At 41.7% G+C, this 19,619-nt stretch overlaps 1 protein-coding gene across 1 annotated transcript; it reads right to left on the reverse strand.

Annotated features, from left to right (window-relative positions):
* Positions 1-2,389: 2,389 nt before the first annotated feature.
* Positions 2,390-18,302, reverse strand: LOC139445027 (ADP-sugar pyrophosphatase-like). Its single transcript, XM_071226087.1, has 10 exons — positions 18,011-18,302; positions 16,110-16,177; positions 15,505-15,554; positions 14,823-14,930; positions 12,602-12,697; positions 12,263-12,318; positions 7,649-7,694; positions 5,864-5,872; positions 4,736-4,789; positions 2,390-3,807 (listed from the first exon to the last, which is right to left on the reverse strand). The coding sequence occupies exons 1-10, from the start codon at positions 18,293-18,295 to the stop codon at positions 3,713-3,715; spliced, it is 867 nt and encodes a 288-aa protein (XP_071082188.1). The 5' UTR covers positions 18,296-18,302; the 3' UTR covers positions 2,390-3,712.
* Between the last annotated feature and the right edge of the window lie 1,317 nt (positions 18,303-19,619).

Raw genomic sequence — 19,619 nt, forward strand, 5'->3', positions numbered from 1 at the left:
GAGTTTGGGTTTTGAGTTACACCACGGCGTGTCAGCTTGATGTGAGAGAAAAGCCGGAATTGCAGGTCTCAGACGTCTACCACTTTGGTTAAACACACGAGCACGGGTGTGGTGCTGAAACATAATCAAGGTGAATCTGGGATTCGAACCCGCGATTATATTCTTCAAAGGGACGCAACTCTGCACAGTGGATTACGAAGCCTAAGACGAAAAGGCCACCAGTGTCCCCTGTAAAATACGCTTGAATGTAAGCTATAAGACAGAATACACTGCATTTGAAAAGGGAGAATTTATATGTCGACAGCCTGTGAATAGTCACGTCTGAGCTAAACATGAAGGTAGCAGGGATAGACCCCATCAGATAACCATGACACAGTGAGTGAGTGCGTGAATTTTGTTTAACGCTGCTTTTAGCAATATTCCAGCAATATCATGGCGGGGGACACCAGAAATGGGCTTCACACATTGTACCCATGTGGGGTACCCGGGCTTTCGTGGTGACAGCAAACGCTTCAACCACTAGGCTACCCTACCATGGCACAATCAGCTATGTCACGCGTTGTATATTGTTTGTTTGTTGTTTACCGCCGTACTCAGCAATATTCCAACTATATGACGACGGTCTAATAATAATCGAGTCTGGACCAGACAATCCAGTGCTTGACATCATTAGCAAGTCAGCGAGCCTGACCACCCGATCCCGTTAGTCGCCTCTTACGACAAGCATAGTCGCCTTTAACTGTCCTTGACTGCGCTTCTTCTGAAGTAGAGGAAGCAACTGACACGATAGTCAAAACACCAACACTACTACTACTAGTACTACTACTACTATTACTACTACTAAATACTTTATACCAGGGAATGCTCGAAGTGTGGCCACCCTTGTCATGTACGTGAGATATACAACCAGGGAGAGAGTGAACACCCTTGTCATGTCATGTATGTGAGATATACAACCAGGGAGAGAGTGGACACCCTTGTCATGACATGTATGTGAGATATACAACCAGGGAGAGAGTGAACACCCTTGTCATATCATGTATGTGAGATATACAACCAGGGAGAGAGTGGACACCCTTGTCATGACATGTATGTGAGATATACAACCAGGGAGAGAGTGGACACCCATGTCATGTCATGTATGTGAGATATACAACCAGGGAGAGAGTGGACACCTTTGTCATGTATGTGAGATATACAACCAGGGAGAGAGTGGACACCCATGTCATGTCATGTATGTGAGATATACAACCAGGGAGAGAGTGGACACCCTTGTCATGTACGTGAGATATACAACCAGGGAGAGAGTGGACACCCTTGTCATGTCATGTATGTGAGACATACTACCAGGGAGAGAGTGGACACCCATGTCATGTCATGTACGTGAGATATACAACCAGGGAGAGAGTGGACACCCTTGTCATGTCATGTATGTGAGACATACAACCAGGGAGAGAGTGGACACCCTTGTCATGTACGTGAGATATACAACCAGGGAGAGAGTGGACACCTTTGTCATGTCATGTATGTGAGATATACAACCAGGGAGAGAGTGGACACCCTTGTCATGTCATGTATGTGAGATATACAACCAGGGAGAGAGTGGACACCTTTGTCATGTATGTGAGATATACAACCAGGGAGAGAGTGGACACCCTTGTCATGTCATGTATGTGAGATATACAACCAGGGAGAGAGTGGACACCCTTGTCATGTACGTGAGATATACAACCAGGGAGAGAGTGGACACCCATGTCATGTCATGTATGTGAGATATACAACCAGGGAGAGAGTGGACACCCTTGTCATGTCATGTATGTGAGACATACAACCAGGGAGAGAGTGGACACCCTTGTCATGTACGTGAGATATACAACCAGGGAGAGAGTGGACACCCTTGTCATGTCATGTATGTGAGATATACAACCAGGGAGAGAGTGGACACCCTTGTCATGTCATGTATGTGAGACATACTACCAGGGAGAGAGTGGACACCCATGTCATGTCATGTATGTGAGATATACAACCAGGGAGAGAGTGGACACCTTTGTCATGTCATGTATGTGAGACATACAACCAGGGAGAGAGTGGACACCCATGTCATGTCATGTATGTGAGATATACAACCAGGGAGAGAGTGGACACCCTTGTCATGTCATGTATGTGAGATATACAACCAGGGAGAGAGTGGACACCCTTGTCATGTCATGTATGTGAGATATACAACCAGGGAGAGAGTGGACACCCATGTCATGTCATGTATGTGGACGTGACAAGGGTGTCCACTCTCTCCCTGGTTGTATATCTCACATGGCTAAGGCCTTTTTTTATTAAATGCATGTACAAAATAAACATGTTTCATTGTGAAATGAGTTTATTGACCGACTGTATGAATCAAATGTTGACTCTCCTTGACATGGGCGTATATCCTAACAATATTGAAACATTTATCTAAATCAAATTAATAATACACCGGAATAATATATATCACAAACAGGTGTTTCCTTCAAGTTGAACAAGGCACCACATGCCTTGCCTTGAAGGTCATCTACAGGTCAGTAAAAGAGTCCAGTGGTTTTCTGTGTATTGTTCAACAGGACAGCAAACTGGCACTATTGTGTTCCTTGCACTGTTGCTCAATTGACTCTGCAAGCTTCCACAGGTAAAATAACAATGAAACATCACAAACTACCAACGAGCTTAGACAAACAAAACAATTTGAAATGAAATAATTACATTAAAGATAAAACCAGAAGCCATCCATATCCCCACCATCTGGAAACAAACTATCATTTGCAGGATCATATCAAGCTCTTTTCCAGCGTGACACCTTCACTACACTCTTGGTAACATCGCAGCCATAATTACAGTGAGTGAGTGAGTATGGTTTTACGCCGTTTTTAGCAATATTCCAGCAATATCACGGCGGGAGACACCAGAAAGCCATAATTACAAGAATCTTGAAGTTTGCCCTCTAACCCCAAATGTGGAAATGTTTATACTTTTGTTTATGCCTGTGGGAATGCCATTATAGTGAATTTTGAAAAGGTTTATGACTTTCACTGGTGGCAGCTATAGTATAGAGAGCTCCACGAACAGGCTCTCGCTGTGAGCAGCTTGGGATCATATGTAACAAGGGCCATAACTCTGTAAAGTATTCATTCTCAATATAGGTTTCCAAATGTGATAACATTGATCATTTACTGATGTGTGTCATCTGTTGTACTTTCTGAAAAGGATAACATATCAAACAGGGGCCATAACTCTCAGAAATATTTTTAGCTGATGATGGTTTTTAAACATGATCCACATATTTATCCCTTGATGATGTTTGCGAGATGTCATCTCTGTATCCACAGCAGACCAAGAAAACATGTCTCATTATGTTCCAAAACATAAGACAAAGGCCATAAGTCTGTAAACAATACTGTTTAGAGGACAGTTTTCAAACCTGTTCTCCAAAATGTGCAAATTGTATCATGTATCCATAGTGTTTTGGGAGAATTTGTTTGGAGGTACAGGGCATCTTGTCCATAGCCACAGAATATTTCCACTAAACCGCCTAAAGCTGTGATGAATCAGACCTCAACCAGAATCAGGACTTTAGTACCACTCAACATACATTGTCTGTGGTGCAACATTGATGTTGCAGTTGGTCCAGTCAAAGTCAGAGACAAAAGGCAGCAGTTGAACAGACGAGATTTTGCCACATTTAGGGCACTACTTTCTTTACTTTCCGCGTTTGTTCCATGGCAACAGCATAGGTATACACTCGAGAGTCGATCACCACACCATCACTGGCCAACTCTGAAACAAAGAAAAGTAAACAGCTGTTGAACGATTGCTGTAAGCAATATTCCATCAAGGGTCATCATGGCAGACACCAGAAATGGGCTTCATACATTGTACCCAGGTGGGCAATCAAACCCAGGTTATGGCGTGGTGAGCTAACATACAAGGCTTACCGACCACCCCGACAGATATGGAAACTTCTTCTACATAGACGCATGTACTGTGGATCTGTGCTAACAAGGTCATGTGTGGTGGGAGGTCAACCAAGGGAAGCAACTCTGGAAAGTGTGTTGGGCAACTCCACCCCCATGTCAACAGCAGCGTCCAATGTATCCCCTCCCCATACTCGATTTATCTTGGAATTTGAATGAATTTTCATGACAGGACAATTGGGGGGAAAAGACAAAATTTGGAGTTTTGTAAAGTTCTCTTAAATTCAGCTGTAATTTAATAGCATTCAATGCAATGTTCTCAGGCACCACCTGCATCACAAAGTTTTCAGCATGTTTCATTTTTATTTCCATTTTAAAAAAACCTAAAAATACTTAAATATTCCAGCAGTAGTCCAGGAATACATTTATGTAGGGAGGCCCTTTCCAAAGTTCACTGTACAAAACTTTTTATTTGGTTACACAACTGTTTATTTGGTTACATACTAGTTTGAACAACCAAAAAAAAGAAAAGAAAAAAGACATCGCCCGCCCGCATTTAATTTTCAAAAAACATTGCCTGAGAACCAATTCTTTTATTTTATTAAGTCTAAAAAGTATTTTTTTAATATGATATAATTTTAGTCATAATAATCGCCGATATTGGAAAATCTAGAATTCCATTTTTAGCTTACATTTGCTGAGGCAGGTGAGAAGTCAAACATGCATCTTGTACAGATATCTGCACAGTGCTATGTAACCAACAGTGCTGATCAAAACAAGTAATCATGTACCATTTAACTTAGTGAGCAGATCCTCCATTGGGACAACAAGGACATCTATGAATTCTGAAACATTCAAGGAAGGGATACAGTAAGTATTACTTACGGGAAGTTTGTATTATTGTATTGTCTTGAAATTATTATCTCCTGTATCAAACAGGCTCTGTGTGAAGGCTCTCATCTCCCTGAGACAAGGTAGTAACTGATTGTAAAAGTCCAGTTTCCACCCTTGACAAACTAGGCTGGAATTCCGAAGTTACATTTTGGCTGGACTAACGAGACCATGCATAGTCCAACCAAAATCGCATAAGGAACTAGACATATGGGAAAACAGCATGGATTTCATGGTGTAGATTTCGGTGGACTGAAGGATTTGCAAAACATGTGTACTGCCAACTGGGCGTCAATATTTTGCAAATATTTGCATGTTTTTTTAATCAAGGTGCTCATGTGATTTGATGCCCTTCGCGAGGTTTAGGCCACTTTATTATAATATAGATCTTGATCATTGATCAGATTGTCTTGACTTGGCACTGCCATTTTGTTTGAAGCAATGGCAAGTGATATGAGAGTAGGAATCTGATTGGCCAACAAGGAGGGACATAGAGGGAACAGAACTAGACATAGCTACTGATGGCGCTATGATCTAGCCTGGAAATACCAGTCTAGTTCTGAAAGGCTGGAAACTGGACTTTTATAGTCGGTTAATGCATTTGCTTTGGGAAGATAGAAAGCTCTGTACAAAGGTCATACAAGGGTAAACAACATTAAGTACTAACAGTTTCTCAACAACAAACATCCTCACAGCATGTGCCATAAACTGAATATTTATACATGTATAATACACATATTATAATGGCTTGTAGGGAGTAGCACATACCTTCCTCATACGATACATGCAAACATGTCTGAGCAATGGGCAAAAACAACATTTTCATTATGACTGCTGTGGTGTCACACTATGACATAGGCTCACTTTACTTTCACTCAGGTAAGCTACAACCGAAATCAGTTTTGGGAACTTTAAGCAAACTCAAGTGTCCCTGTTTGTTGTTGGAAGGTTAAAAACAAATGTTTCATTTGAATCAAACTCAAAATAATTCTCACTGCCACATACTGGTGGAAACGAAAGCTGCTTACCTGACTCCTCTGATGATGTGAAGTACATGGCGCACAAACAGACAACATCACAGCTGTATCCATGGAAACAGCTTACATGAGCACAAATCAGCAGTAACTCATAGGCCACAACATGATAAGCCCAAAATGGTTTTACTTGCAGGAGTGAGTGAGTGAGTTGGGTTTAATACCGCTTTTTCAATTATTTGCATGTAATCCATGAAGAAGAATGTGAATGTAAAATAAACATGATCTTTTGATTAGGCAACAAAACATTATCATCAAAACTTTCAAAGATAAGAGGAGGGAGGCATTTTTTTCTATCTTTGTAAACTTTTCAAGTACATGAAATATTGAATGTTATGATTCCTATGTTGACGTTTCTGTTTCCAACACGGACATAATAAATCCATCATGTAATAAAACAAGGCAACATGGAGGGACTTTCTTTGTCTGTAGGGACTGGGACAAAACATGAAATGAGGCAGGGTGTTTCGGAGTGAGGTCGTCGGGGGTGAAAATTTGTTAAGTTACTTCAGAAATTTGATTTACATGAATGACAGAAGACCTTGCTGGCTGAGGCCTCATCGACACTGGTATCAACTTGCCACCTGTATCAACTCCCAAACCCCTCAAAAAACAACAAAATTCTACGGCCATTTTTAAAAATTTCTGCAACACATTTATGTATAATTCTGCACACAATTATGCAATTTTGTAAGCTTAGATTTTGTGAATTTCCTAGTTTTGCACCTGTTTGATGTGTGGCAGGCATTTTCATAATGAACATATCACTTATAGCAGTGAATCTGAGCTCACTAGTCTCAACATACACACAAACATTTTGGTAAGCAATAATTCAAAACTTCAAAACAAAATATGTTTACACATTTAAAACAAACCTTCGACTCATGTTAAAATTCTGCCCTGCATTTGACGTAATTCTGTGGCAGATAAATGCAACATACTGCATGAGATTCGCGACCACAGAAGTGCTGAATACAGCAAGGATTGGTTCATGGAACATGCATATTAAAGGTGGAACAATTCATTGAAACATTGAAATACCCTGATACGTGGCCTTCATTACGATACATGATACACATTGCCGTGTATCACCATACATGACAACAGAAAAGACATAATTTTAACTCCCTTAACGAAGTATTAACCCCCATCTTACTATACAAACTGTGTGCTGCTGTTAAACTTGACTTCCAAGTCGAGATTAAAAAGGCATTGTCACTTGCTATCATAAGTGATGGCTGAAATGACTTTAACATCATTATATTTTTTCTTTAAAATGGGAAAAAACTTCTCCGTTCATGGCATTTGTGCTCCTATTCTAGAATCCAGCGTATCAAGATTTGTGCAGTATTTTGACCGGGGTATTGAGATAACTATCACATGATTGCCTCTCGTATCGCACCCCTACTGCACATGTTGTATGGTCACAAATAACCAGGGGGTCACGGGTGGCCCAGTCGTCTAAGGCACCAAAGTTTGCTGTGCTGAATAGTTTCCCTTCAGCATGCCAGAAACCTATGATTGTGGGATCAGATCCCCATTCATCCCAATTATGTTTCTAGGTTTGTCAGCATCGTACCCATGCTCGTGGGTTTCACCGAAGTGGTAAACATTTAAGGCCTACATCACTTCGAAATTTACTTCCAAATTAAGCTCACATGCCGTGAAATAACTGGAATACTGTTCAAAGCGGCGTTCCACCAAACTCACTCACTCACTCACAAAGAACTAGGTTTCAGTGTACAATCCAAGTGAAGGGCATGAGCTCAGTAGGTTTACCTGGATGTGGTTTTGGAGATGTATTGATATCCTCGTCACCATCGATCTGAAGAAACAAAACAAGTGACATTGTGAAAAACTCTGGATCACATGGTTTGTTATGCGCTTCAAATTTGGACCTGACAATCCAGTGACTAATATCATGAGCATCGATCCACGCAATTGGGATCGATGACATGCACCAACCAAGTCAGCGAGCCTGACCACCCGATCCCGTTAGTCGCCTGCTACGGCAAGCATGGGTGCGCTGAATACCTATACTACCCCAGATCTTCATGGGTCCTAAAGATTGGGAAACATGTTACAGTCATTGTATGTAATGATGCCCACTTGAGTTGTGTACATCGAATTGTCTTCATGACAAATACACAGACACAAGCGTAACTTTGAAACCCACAATTTTCACAGGCATGGTTCATTCAGACTTTCAGTCATTAAATTTGATAATTTTGTGGTACATGTATTAGTCACAATGACACCAGGAGATAACTGGTCCAAAAGCCATAAGATAAGTGACTGCGACTTCTCAGTTATTTTGCAAAATATAACATACTATACTATTGATCATTGTATATATTACTACTGAAAATACATATAAATGAAACATAACAAGCTAAAACCACAGACCTTGTCTAATAATAATAAGATCTAGAGCTATATTGACAGAAATGAGAGAAAAACTATTAACATATTTCTTGAACCTAGAAGCTAGAAATGTCTTTAATAATGCATATATTGATTGAAACCAGTACAGGAAATATAATAACAGCGCATCATGAAATCCAGGAGTAAGTAAGATCTTTGCATAAAAACTCTATGAGTTTTAAATGTCGACCTAAACGACCTATTAGACAATTTCAATGTTCTTAGCCTTTCAGACGAGGCGGCTACAAAATTAGAAGGGCAATTAATTAATGATTGACTGTGTATTTTTTTCGGTTCATTGAGGTATGAATCGAAAAACCAATGTGCAAACTGTATGAATCTGCGTAGCGGATTCTTACAAAAGTTTGCACATTGGTTTTTCGATTCATACCTCAATGAACCGAAAAAAATACACAGTCAATGCTTATAATTAAATTCGACAGCATAAAACATGTTTTATCTACAATAGTTTAACCATAAACAGTTGTATATATCAAAACAGACAAAATGATGAGATTGATAAACATTCCAGGTGTAGGAATACATACTGTGGCGTGACATGAATCAGGTAATTGTTTAATTTGTGCACATAAATTGACACGCCTACACTGTCAGTAGACAATCAACGGAGAGCAGGATCAAAACAATGTTCATTGGACCTGTCAGTTAAGACAAGAGGCAAAAAGAACTGCAACAGTCAGACTGTAACGAACTAGAAGAAATATGTCCCGGAGAAGGCGGCTGTTTCAAATTACATGGTCAGTTACCGCCAGATTCAAACATTACTTCCCTGATTACGGTAAAACACAGTTGGAAAAATGCTAGTTAGAAAGGAAACCCGAAGACATGAAAGTTGAACCAGGGCGAGCAGAAAAAAAACAGGCGAGCGAGCCTGCACGTTTGCTGTTTCATTCATTCTCGGCCTTCGGTTTCAAAGGGTAGTTTGGACAATGAATATGCATGAAAGTCGCTAAATGTCCTGTGCATGACGATACACTTGAGCAGAAAGGGAATTCCCTCGGCCGTAATATTGGGATTCCCTGACATTACAAAGTAAAAAAAGTAGTGCGCCTCGGTGGGCGTGGCTTAATTTTTTACATTCATTGGGAAATGAATGCAATAACACGTGACCAATTCAGCTAATCAGAATACAGGAATTTCAATGAACACAACGAAAATTTAATCATTTCATGATGAAGTGCTATCAGATGAAAAACAATAGTTCTGGCCCTGATGGTTTTACAGCTGAATTTATTAAATCCTTTTGGCTAGCTGACTTAGTTGATGCATGTCATTGTATCCTAGTTGCAGAGATTGATGCTCATGATGTCAATCACTGGATTGTCTGGTCCAGACTCCATCATACAGCTGGAATATTGCTGAGTGCAGCATTAAAAAAACAAATCACACTAAAATTAAAAACACTAAGTTGAATTCGGAACCGAACGTGCAGCGTGAGGTTTCAAATGATAAATTTATCCCAGTTAAATCTGCAGGTAACCTAGCTCTACATTGAAAACATAGTATGTGTATCTCCATTGCACCATGACTAAACAAAACGCCAACTCTTTGGTGTTAGCAAATATACTGAGTGAAGCGGCATGGCTTGAGCCCAGTGTTTTGAGAGTTACGGATTCACGACAACGGCCTTTAGTCAAAATATGGCGCTGTATATGCTCAAGCAATGTTTACACCGTAATCGTCACTGAAACAGATGACAGGCATTGAAAGCATATAAACACAACATGGAAAGCTAACATGAAGTCTGCACCCCTAAAGAAAACTTTGCAAACCTTTCGTTCTACATTGCACGTCACCATTATGACGTCACAGTGGTATATAGAAAAGCGCCATATTCCAAGCTCTTTGTTGTCCCCAAAACTTAAAATATATTCTCTTTGTTGACTTCAATCATGTTTTCTGTAGAAAATGTTTTGCCACACATTCTTTGAATATTGTAGTAACCGCAACTTTGCATTTTGTAGTCTATAATTGCAGGTATAATTATTTAAATACGCCTAATGACAATGAATGAAAAAAGTACTATTCTAAGACTATTAGCTTGATGTGGCCATCAAACCAGCTGTTTCAATCAGAGGGGATTTAATTAATAGCCTCTGATTGACCAATCAAAATCGATTAATATCCAAATTCGTGATAGAATTCATAATATTTCAGAAGATGCACACATTCCCTCTGACTATGCACACATTTCTTCTGACTATGCACACATTCCTTCTGACTTGATGTAAACACAAAGCTACAGGCAACTTCATGTGCGCATGATCAGATGTTCTTTATTTGTATCTAAACAGTTTTTGCCAGTGCTGAGGTACACAATTCCCATTTGGATGTTTTAACCCAACTCACGAGACCTAAAGCAGGTACCTGGGTAATAAATATGTACCCATCCCAGCCCTTACCTACGCACACTTTAAAACTTGCACATGACTTTAAAAGTTCAGTTTCCACCCTAGCCTTTCTAGGCTTGAATTATGGAGTTATACATATATAACTCCAGATATCTTTTTGAGTAACTGAGTTTTTACTCTAGGGTTTCTATTTTAACTGGGTTATTACATTTTTCATTGGGTAACTAATATATTTTCACTCATCTATTCATCACTCTGTTGGGTTTTTCCCAAAATGAGTGAGCATTTTGAGATCTTAAAAACATAATGAAATAATGTTTTAGATGTGTATAATGGTCATAAGTAAAGGCTTGACTTGGAACATATGCTCTGCTGTACGTATGCTGAAAAACATTATTGGGTATTTACGCATGCTGTTTTCAAACAATTGCGTTTTTAAAATCCCAAACTATCAAAAGGCACCAGTTCACCACTAGATCTATCTATGTGCCAAGTTTGGTGAAGAAATATGGTACAGTTTTCAAGATCTGCTCCAGAAACGAAACGTGACGGACGGACGGACCCATTCCTATATGCCCCTTACACTTCGTGGCGGGGGATAATAAAGATCTTTATTATCGATAAGTGAGTGAGTGAGTGAGTGAGTGTGTGAGTGAGTGTGTGAGTGAGTATGGTTTTAAGCCACTTTTAGCAATATTCCAGCAATATCACGGTGGGGGACACACATTGTACCCATGTCAGGAATCAAACACAGGTCTTCGTCGTGGCCACTAGGCTACCCGACTGATAAGATCGTCTTGAATGGGTGCCAGCATGTTGTCTGAAGCAAATGCAAGAATTATGAGAGGTGGAATCTGATTGGTCAGTTTTTGTTTGTTTGTTTGTTGTTTAACGCTGCACTCAGCAATATTCCAGCTATAAGATGGACCAGACAATCCAGTGATTGACATCATGATTGATCCACGCAATTGAGATACGATGACATGCATAAACCAAGTCAGCGAGTCTGACCACCCGATCCCGTTAGTCGCCTCGTAAGACAAGCATAGTCGCATTTTATTGCAAGCATGGGTTGCTAAAGACCAATTCTACCACGGATCGACACAACTTGTAAAAGCTACTGGTGGCACTACGATCAATCCCAGAAATTCAAGCCTAGTTCAGCAAGGGTGGGAACTGAATTTTTTAAGTCGGTTAACTCCCTTGCCTCTGGAAGATGCCAGGTCACAGGTTGCAACCAGATCCTCATGTACTGGTATGTGAACTCCGATAACAGACATGTAGTTAATCCTTTACCTGTGTGTTCATATGCGTTAGTTGTCTAACACCGCAATCAGAAATATCCCAGCTATATGACGGGGGCCTGTAATTAATCAAGTCTGGCCCAGACAACCAGTGATTGATATAATTAGTATCGACCCACACCATCGGAGGACATAGTCTCGCCATCAACGAAGTAAGCGAGCATGACCTAACAATCCATTTGGTCACCTCTTATGACCAGCACAGGTTGCTGGAGGCCTATTCTAGCCAGGACTCCCCAAGGGTCTCCTTCCCCTGAACCCCCATTGGCTGACCTGCCAGTGACAAAACTCACCTCTACTGTGACCACTCTGACTGATGTGTTGCCGATGCCTGGGTCCAGGCAGGTCGCTAAATAACACAGTGGAACATCATAGATCAGGCACTGTGTATTCTGTATACAAGTAATTATTCATCATGCTGTCGAGTGTAAACGAACAATTAACATGATTGAAAGTAACATGCCCTTCAGAGATACTGGAGACAGATACCTAAGCAGAAGTCAATAGCATTTTATTTCTTTTGATAGTATTGTGTTTGAATTTTGTCACAGGTGTGACACAAATATGGAACTGTAAGACATTAGAAACAAAAGCGTTGTTTGGCAGACAAGAGCTTCCTTCCTCTGACGTACCTGGGGAGATGTGCTTCACCTTCCCTGCATACCCTGTCTCCTCTCGGAGTTCCCTCACCGCAGTCTCCTCAGGCGTCTCCCCTTTGTCCACCAACCCTGCAACATGGTGGTAGAACATCACAACATATTGTAAACATACATGTAGAACATCACAACCAACCCTGTAACATAGTGGTAGAACATCACAACCAACCCTGTAACATAGTGGTAGAACATCACAACCAACCCTGTAACATAGGGTTAGAACATCACAACCAACCCTGTATCATAGGGTTAGAACATCACAACATATTGTAAACATACATGTAGAACATCACAACCAACCCTGTAACATGGTGGTAGAACAACACAACCAACCCTGTAACATAGGGTTAGAACATCACAACCAACCCTGTATCATAGGGTTAGAACATCACAACCAACCCTGTATCATAGGGTTAGAACATCACAACCAACCCTGTAACATGGAGGAAGAACAACACAACCAACCCTGTAACATAGGGTTAGAACATCACAACCAACCCTGTAACATGGTGGTAGAACAACACAACCAACCCTGTAACATAGGGTTAGAACAACACAACCAACCCTGTAACATGGTGGTAGAACAACACAACCAACCCTGTAACATGGAGGAAGAACACCACAACCAACCCTGTAACATAGGGTTAGAACAACACAAATCACCTACCCACATATCCTCTTGTATAAGCCTTCATCACAGGTCGGTACTGCTTCACCATGACAACCCGCCAACTCACCTGCTGGGATCTCTGGTGTACAAGCCTTCATCGGAGGTCGGTACTGCTTCACCATGACAGCCGTCCAACTCACCTGCTGGGAACTCCAGCGTATAAACCTTCATCACAGGTCGGTACTGCTTCACCATGACAGCCGTCCAACTCACCTGCTGGGAACTCCAGCGTATAAACCTTCATCACAGGTCGGTACTGCTTCACCATGACAGCCGTCCAACTCACCTGCTGGGAACTCCAGCGTATAAACCTTCATCACAGGTCGGTACTGCTTCACCATGACAGCCGTCCAACTCACCTGCTGGGAACTCCAGCGTATAAGCCTTCATTGGAGGTCGGTACTGCTTCACCATGACAACCCGCCAACTCACCTGCTGGGATCTCTGGTGTACAAGCCTTCATCGGAGGTCGGTACTGCTTCACCATGACAACCCTCCAACTCACCTGCTGGGATCTCTGGTGTATAAACCTTCATCACAGGTCGGTACTGCTTCACCATGACAGCCGTCCAACTCACCTGCTGGGAACTCCAGCGTATAAACCTTCATCACAGGTCGGTACTGCTTCACCATGACAGCCGTCCAACTCACCTGCTGGGAACTCCAGCGTATAAACCTTCATCACAGGTCGGTACTGCTTCACCATGACAGCCGTCCAACTCACCTGCTGGGAACTCCAGCGTATAAACCTTCATCACAGGTCGGTACTGCTTCACCATGACAGCCGTCCAACTCACCTGCTGGGAACTCCAGCGTATAAACCTTCATCACAGGTCGGTACTGCTTCACCATGACAGCCGTCCAACTCACCTGCTGGGAACTCCAGCGTATAAACCTTCATCACAGGTCGGTACTGCTTCACCATGACAGCCGTCCAACTCACCTGCTGGGAACTCCAGCGTATAAGCCTTCATTGGAGGTCGGTACTGCTTCACCATGACAACCCGCCAACTCACCTGCTGGGATCTCTGGTGTACAAGCCTTCATCGGAGGTCGGTACTGCTTCACCATGACAACCCTCCAACTCACCTGCTGGGATCTCTGGTGTATAAACCTTCATCACAGGTCGGTACTGCTTCACCATGACAGCCGTCCAACTCACCTGCTGGGAACTCCAGCGTATAAACCTTCATCACAGGTCGGTACTGCTTCACCATGACAGCCGTCCAACTCACCTGCTGGGAACTCCAGCGTATAAACCTTCATCACAGGTCGGTACTGCTTCACCATGACAGCCGTCCAACTCACCTGCTGGGAACTCCAGCGTATAAACCTTCATCACAGGTCGGTACTGCTTCACCATGACAGCCGTCCAACTCACCTGCTGGGAACTCCAGCGTATAAACCTTCATCACAGGTCGGTACTGCTTCACCATGACAGCCGTCCAACTCACCTGCTGGGAACTCCAGCGTATAAACCTTCATCACAGGTCGGTACTGCTTCACCATGACAGCCGTCCAACTCACCTGCTGGGAACTCCAGCGTATAAGCCTTCATTGGAGGTCGGTACTGCTTCACCATGATAACACAGTCATACTTCAGGGTTCTCTTCAAGATTGGGATGACAAAAACAGCTGAAACCAACACAAAAGAATCAGACAGGCAGTCACAGGCATTAGAACACTATCATTCCTTAACCCTGCAGCATACTTACAGAGTAGCACTCACGCCTGGAGAACACTGCCATATACATGATATACAATCATGTAACCAAGGGAATACTTCCACTGCAATACTAATGGACCACAGTCCACCTTGTTTACATACTGAGAACTGGATGCAAATGATCATTAGATTTGAGGTGGAAGATCATCAAAATTCTTCAACTTGCCATGACTGCCAACTGACCAAAGCCATGTCCTCCTTTCAGAGAGATTCCAATCCAAAACAATGTCTGCTAATTTACTGAACACAAAGGCTGCTATTTCTTACAAACTCTACATTGCCTTAAATGAAGCTTGGTATTTGATTGGTTAGAATGTCATGCAACATTCCACAAACAGTAATTTGGCTGCTTATTATAAGATGTGATTAATGTGAGCAGGGCAAAAAGCTAGAAGGCAAATGGAAAAACATATCCGGACTGATTCCATCTTGTTTTATCCAGTTAACTGAAGCCCTAAATCTACAGTTCTGCATGAACCTCACCATCTGCTTCATCTGCGGAGCCTGTTGTTCTGGACACTGCCTCCCATATTCTTACAGAAGCAAAACAAACAAAAACATAACATCATTTAATTTACTTGTAATCTAATTAACATACATTTATTTTAAGATAATCAAACAATGTTTTGAAATCTTCAAACATTTCAAAAGTAAGATAAACTCTGACAGAAAGGACGCAAGAGTTTACGTCCAGCAAACCCTGAACAATTCCAGCTCACGTCTCATACATGCCATCTTGCTAGCTGCTGTGGCCCTGCTAGTCAAGGGGGCAGTAAACCACCAGTACAGCAGGGGTGCAATCTGGCACCAGCCCACCACTGTCCACTAGGGGGAGTTCTTCTCCTGTTCAAGGTTTCCCGAGTCTATGTAGAATTTCAGGCTCTATTGGGGCTCTCCCATTTGGGAAAGCCATGTTACAGGTTGCATGTCTGAATAGCTTATTCTCAATAATTCCACCCAGAAGTACATGCATCTTCCCAAGGTAAGGCAGTTTAAGGACTGTAAAAGTCCAGTTTCCACACTTGCCCAACCAGCCTTGCCTCGGGAAGATGAAGTACATGCTACATGAGGCTTACTGTCAGTGTTACCTTTGCTGACCATGGGGATCTTTATAGGTGATCTTGTTCAGTGACAACCATTTTCCCCGGGCAACTTCCTGCAACAAGACTCCATAGATAAGTGAGTGAGCGAGTTTGATTTTACGACACTTTAAGCAATATTCCAGTAATATCAGGGTGGGGGACACCAGAAATGGGATTCAAACCCGGGTCTTTGGTGTGACAAGCGAATGCTCTAACCACTAGGCTACCCGACCCCCCCCCCCCCCCCCCCCCCCCCACACACACACACACGCTAGATAAGTACTGAAGTACTATATCTGCAAACTTGATGATATTGGGACTAAAACAGGACGTCCCTAAAGCATCACTTTTGTGAAGTTTGTCATATTCACAATTCTGACCATCTTCCCTAGGCAAGGGGGCTAACTGACAACAAAAGCCCAGTTTCCACCCTTGCCAAACGAGTTTTGGCCCTTCTATGTCCCTCCTAATGACAAATCAGATTCCACCTCTCATAATCATATCATTTGCATTTGCTTAAAACAAGTTGGCAGCTCCCAGTCAAAACAATCTGATCAATAATCGGGGGCATGGGTGGCCCAGTTGTCTAAGGCGTCGCGATTCGCTGTGCAGAGTTGCATCCCTTGGGCACGCCAGAAACCTATGATTGTGGGTTCGAATCCCGGTTTGCCCCAATTATGTTTGTCAGCACCATACCCGTGCTCGTGGGTTTCATCGAAGTGGTTAACGTCTGAGACCTGCATCACTTCGGGCTTTCCTCCCACATCAAGCTGACACGCCGTGATATAACTGGAATACTGTTAAAAGTGACGTTAAACCCAACTCACTCACTCACTCACTGATCAATAATCAAGATCTATGTTGTCATAAAACAGGTCTTACCTGGCAAAGTGGATGAAATATTTTGAGCACCTTGATTAAAAACATGGAAACATTTAGAAAATATCTGCCGATGCCAAATAGACATTACAAATGCTTTGCAAATCCTGCAGTCGACGGAAATCTGCACACTGAAATCCTTTGTGTTTACAAACAGGACGTCTAGTTTGTTGCACGATTTAGATTGGACTATGCCCGTTAGTGAAGTCAAAATGTAACTCCGGAATTCCAGCATAGTCGGCAGCGTTGGAAACTGCCTTGGGAAGATGAATGATGACAATGCAGTGAGCTAGGCAACAGTAGTTTTACTGTTTAAAACAGTAGTCTTTCACTTACCATAACAGTTTCATAGGTAGCAAGTTTCATGTAGGTTTCTGAGTAATTGTTTTCAGCAGGTGAATAAAATGTTAAATAAAAATATGGTAGGTGTTAGTAGCTTCTTTGCAGGACACATTGTTAAAAGTAAATAATTTGGTAAGTATATCCAAGCTGATGACAAGAGAGTCATTCGGTAAGTGGCGGATGATGGCTGGAGTTGAATAGGCTTGGCATATTAAATTGTTGTGATAGGATTTGCTGGTTCCTCTGTAACTACTAATATCAATAAATAATCTGGTAAGTATATACAGGCCAACACGAGTGTGAGTGAATGAATTACAGTAATAATTAATTTGTAGTGATAGGAGTTACAGGTCACTTTGTAACTACTATTACAGAAATATATGATTAGGTAAGGACAACAAACTGAGAAGGGTGGGAGAGTAGACTGGATATGTTGACACGTCATATTCAAGATGCGTATGAAACAAATCATTATTCAGTTCTATTTCTCTACTGTATTTGTTTTGTGTACGAGTTCATCGTCAATTCTGTCTACGAGTTGTGTGTGGCTAGGAATCCTTGGCTATACGAATTGGTTTGGTTACGAATATTCCCCTCCAGCTGTTGTATAGCTAGGCATGTAAAGAAGACGATGCGTCTACTGAATCGATTGTTAGGTAATATCTTGTGTAAAGTGCTCAGCATACCTCCTGGTTTATAAACTGGCTCTGATTCTGTGGTTTCGAGGCGATCCCGGTGCTGCCGTTCTGATCCATCATGTGGACTTTAACTTTCTCACAGCTCAGCTTCCAGTTCTGCGAACTTGACTCGTTTCTGCACAAGCACGCAAACCACTGACAACAGTAAACTGAACGTGTTTGTAACTCTATGAAACACCTGCTGTGTATTAAGCAACGTAAAATACCGGAAGGAAATGTATGCATTAAAGTTTTGTGATCATAGTTATCAACCACGTTTTCAGAGCCAAACATCGGGTCACGTGGGTAACCTCTAACCTCCGGATGTAAAATGTTTCAGCAGCTCGGCTGATTCCGTTAATGTCCGCCAGTCTTCGTAATACCAGACTGATTACGAAAACATTCGTCACCACTTGCATGCAATTCAAGCCTATAGTTGTCAAGTCTACAGTTTCTTAAAATGAAGAAAGTCTCTGGGCTCCTTTTTATTATATTTTATAGATCTAATCATGATTCAACATTTCAGAGATTAGATGCATTTTAGTCTAGGCTAGCACTATAATTGCTATAATTGTCGATAGGACTACCACAGGTAGGGCGATTGGAAGTTACTCCATATTTCAATAACAATAGTGTGTGTTATATCATTTTTCAACAGGCAAAAAGCAGTTTTCTAGCATTTCAGACAGTACTTTAACACGTGTTCATACTGGATTCTACCATGAATTTGTAAATTACTCGATTCTGATTGGTCAACTGGAGGTGGTTAAATCACAATAAACCGCCTCTGATTGAAACAGACGATTTGACGCCCGCATCTCAGCGGAAGGTGATATTCATAGATTAGGGCCTACTACTTTTTCTAGTCATTGTCTGTAGGCAGATTTAAATAATTATACCTACAATTAATATTACAGGCTACAAAATGCAAAGTTGTGACTACTACAATATTCAACGGATGGACTCAACCCATGCCGCTTCACTCAGTATATTTGCTGACACCAAAGAGTTCGCGTTTTATTCAGTCATGGATAAATCCAGACAATCCAGTGATTGACATCATGAGCATCGATCGCGTAATTGGGATACGATGCCATGCATCAACCAAGTAAGCGAGCCTGACCACCTGATCCCGTTAGCCAGCTAACTAACTGCATGTGTTTACCTATTTTCCAGGTGTATATATTCACCTTGTACTTCTGTGTTGAACATGCAGATCTTTCATCTACTATAGTCGTATACGCGCCGGGAGTTTAATTTCATTTCCATTGTTCAACTCCTTAGTTGTCATGAATTGTCGCCATTGTCACAGACAGTCGCACTGTCGACAATTTATGTCCGCTTCCAACACTATACAACCAGTCCTAAAACGTGACGTGGTTTAGTATGACACCGCGCGCACCAGACTGTAAGAGACAGGGTATTAACTTATAAAATACAAATTAATATTTTTCACGTATACCAATTTTTAGGTGCATGCATGGCCATATTTTTAATAATGTGTGTGTGTATGTGTGCGTGTGTGTGTGTGTGTGTGGCAAGAATCATTGCTACAACCTCACACAGTCCCGGAATGAACATATCTTACAGATAGAAAGAGTTGTTGAATTATAGTTAT

The sequence above is a fragment of the Haliotis cracherodii genome, unplaced genomic scaffold (genome assembly GCF_022045235.1).
Source record: "Haliotis cracherodii isolate W230 unplaced genomic scaffold, xgHalCrac1.p SCAF_6, whole genome shotgun sequence".
In the NCBI taxonomy this organism is placed as follows: Eukaryota; Metazoa; Mollusca; class Gastropoda; order Lepetellida; family Haliotidae; genus Haliotis; species Haliotis cracherodii.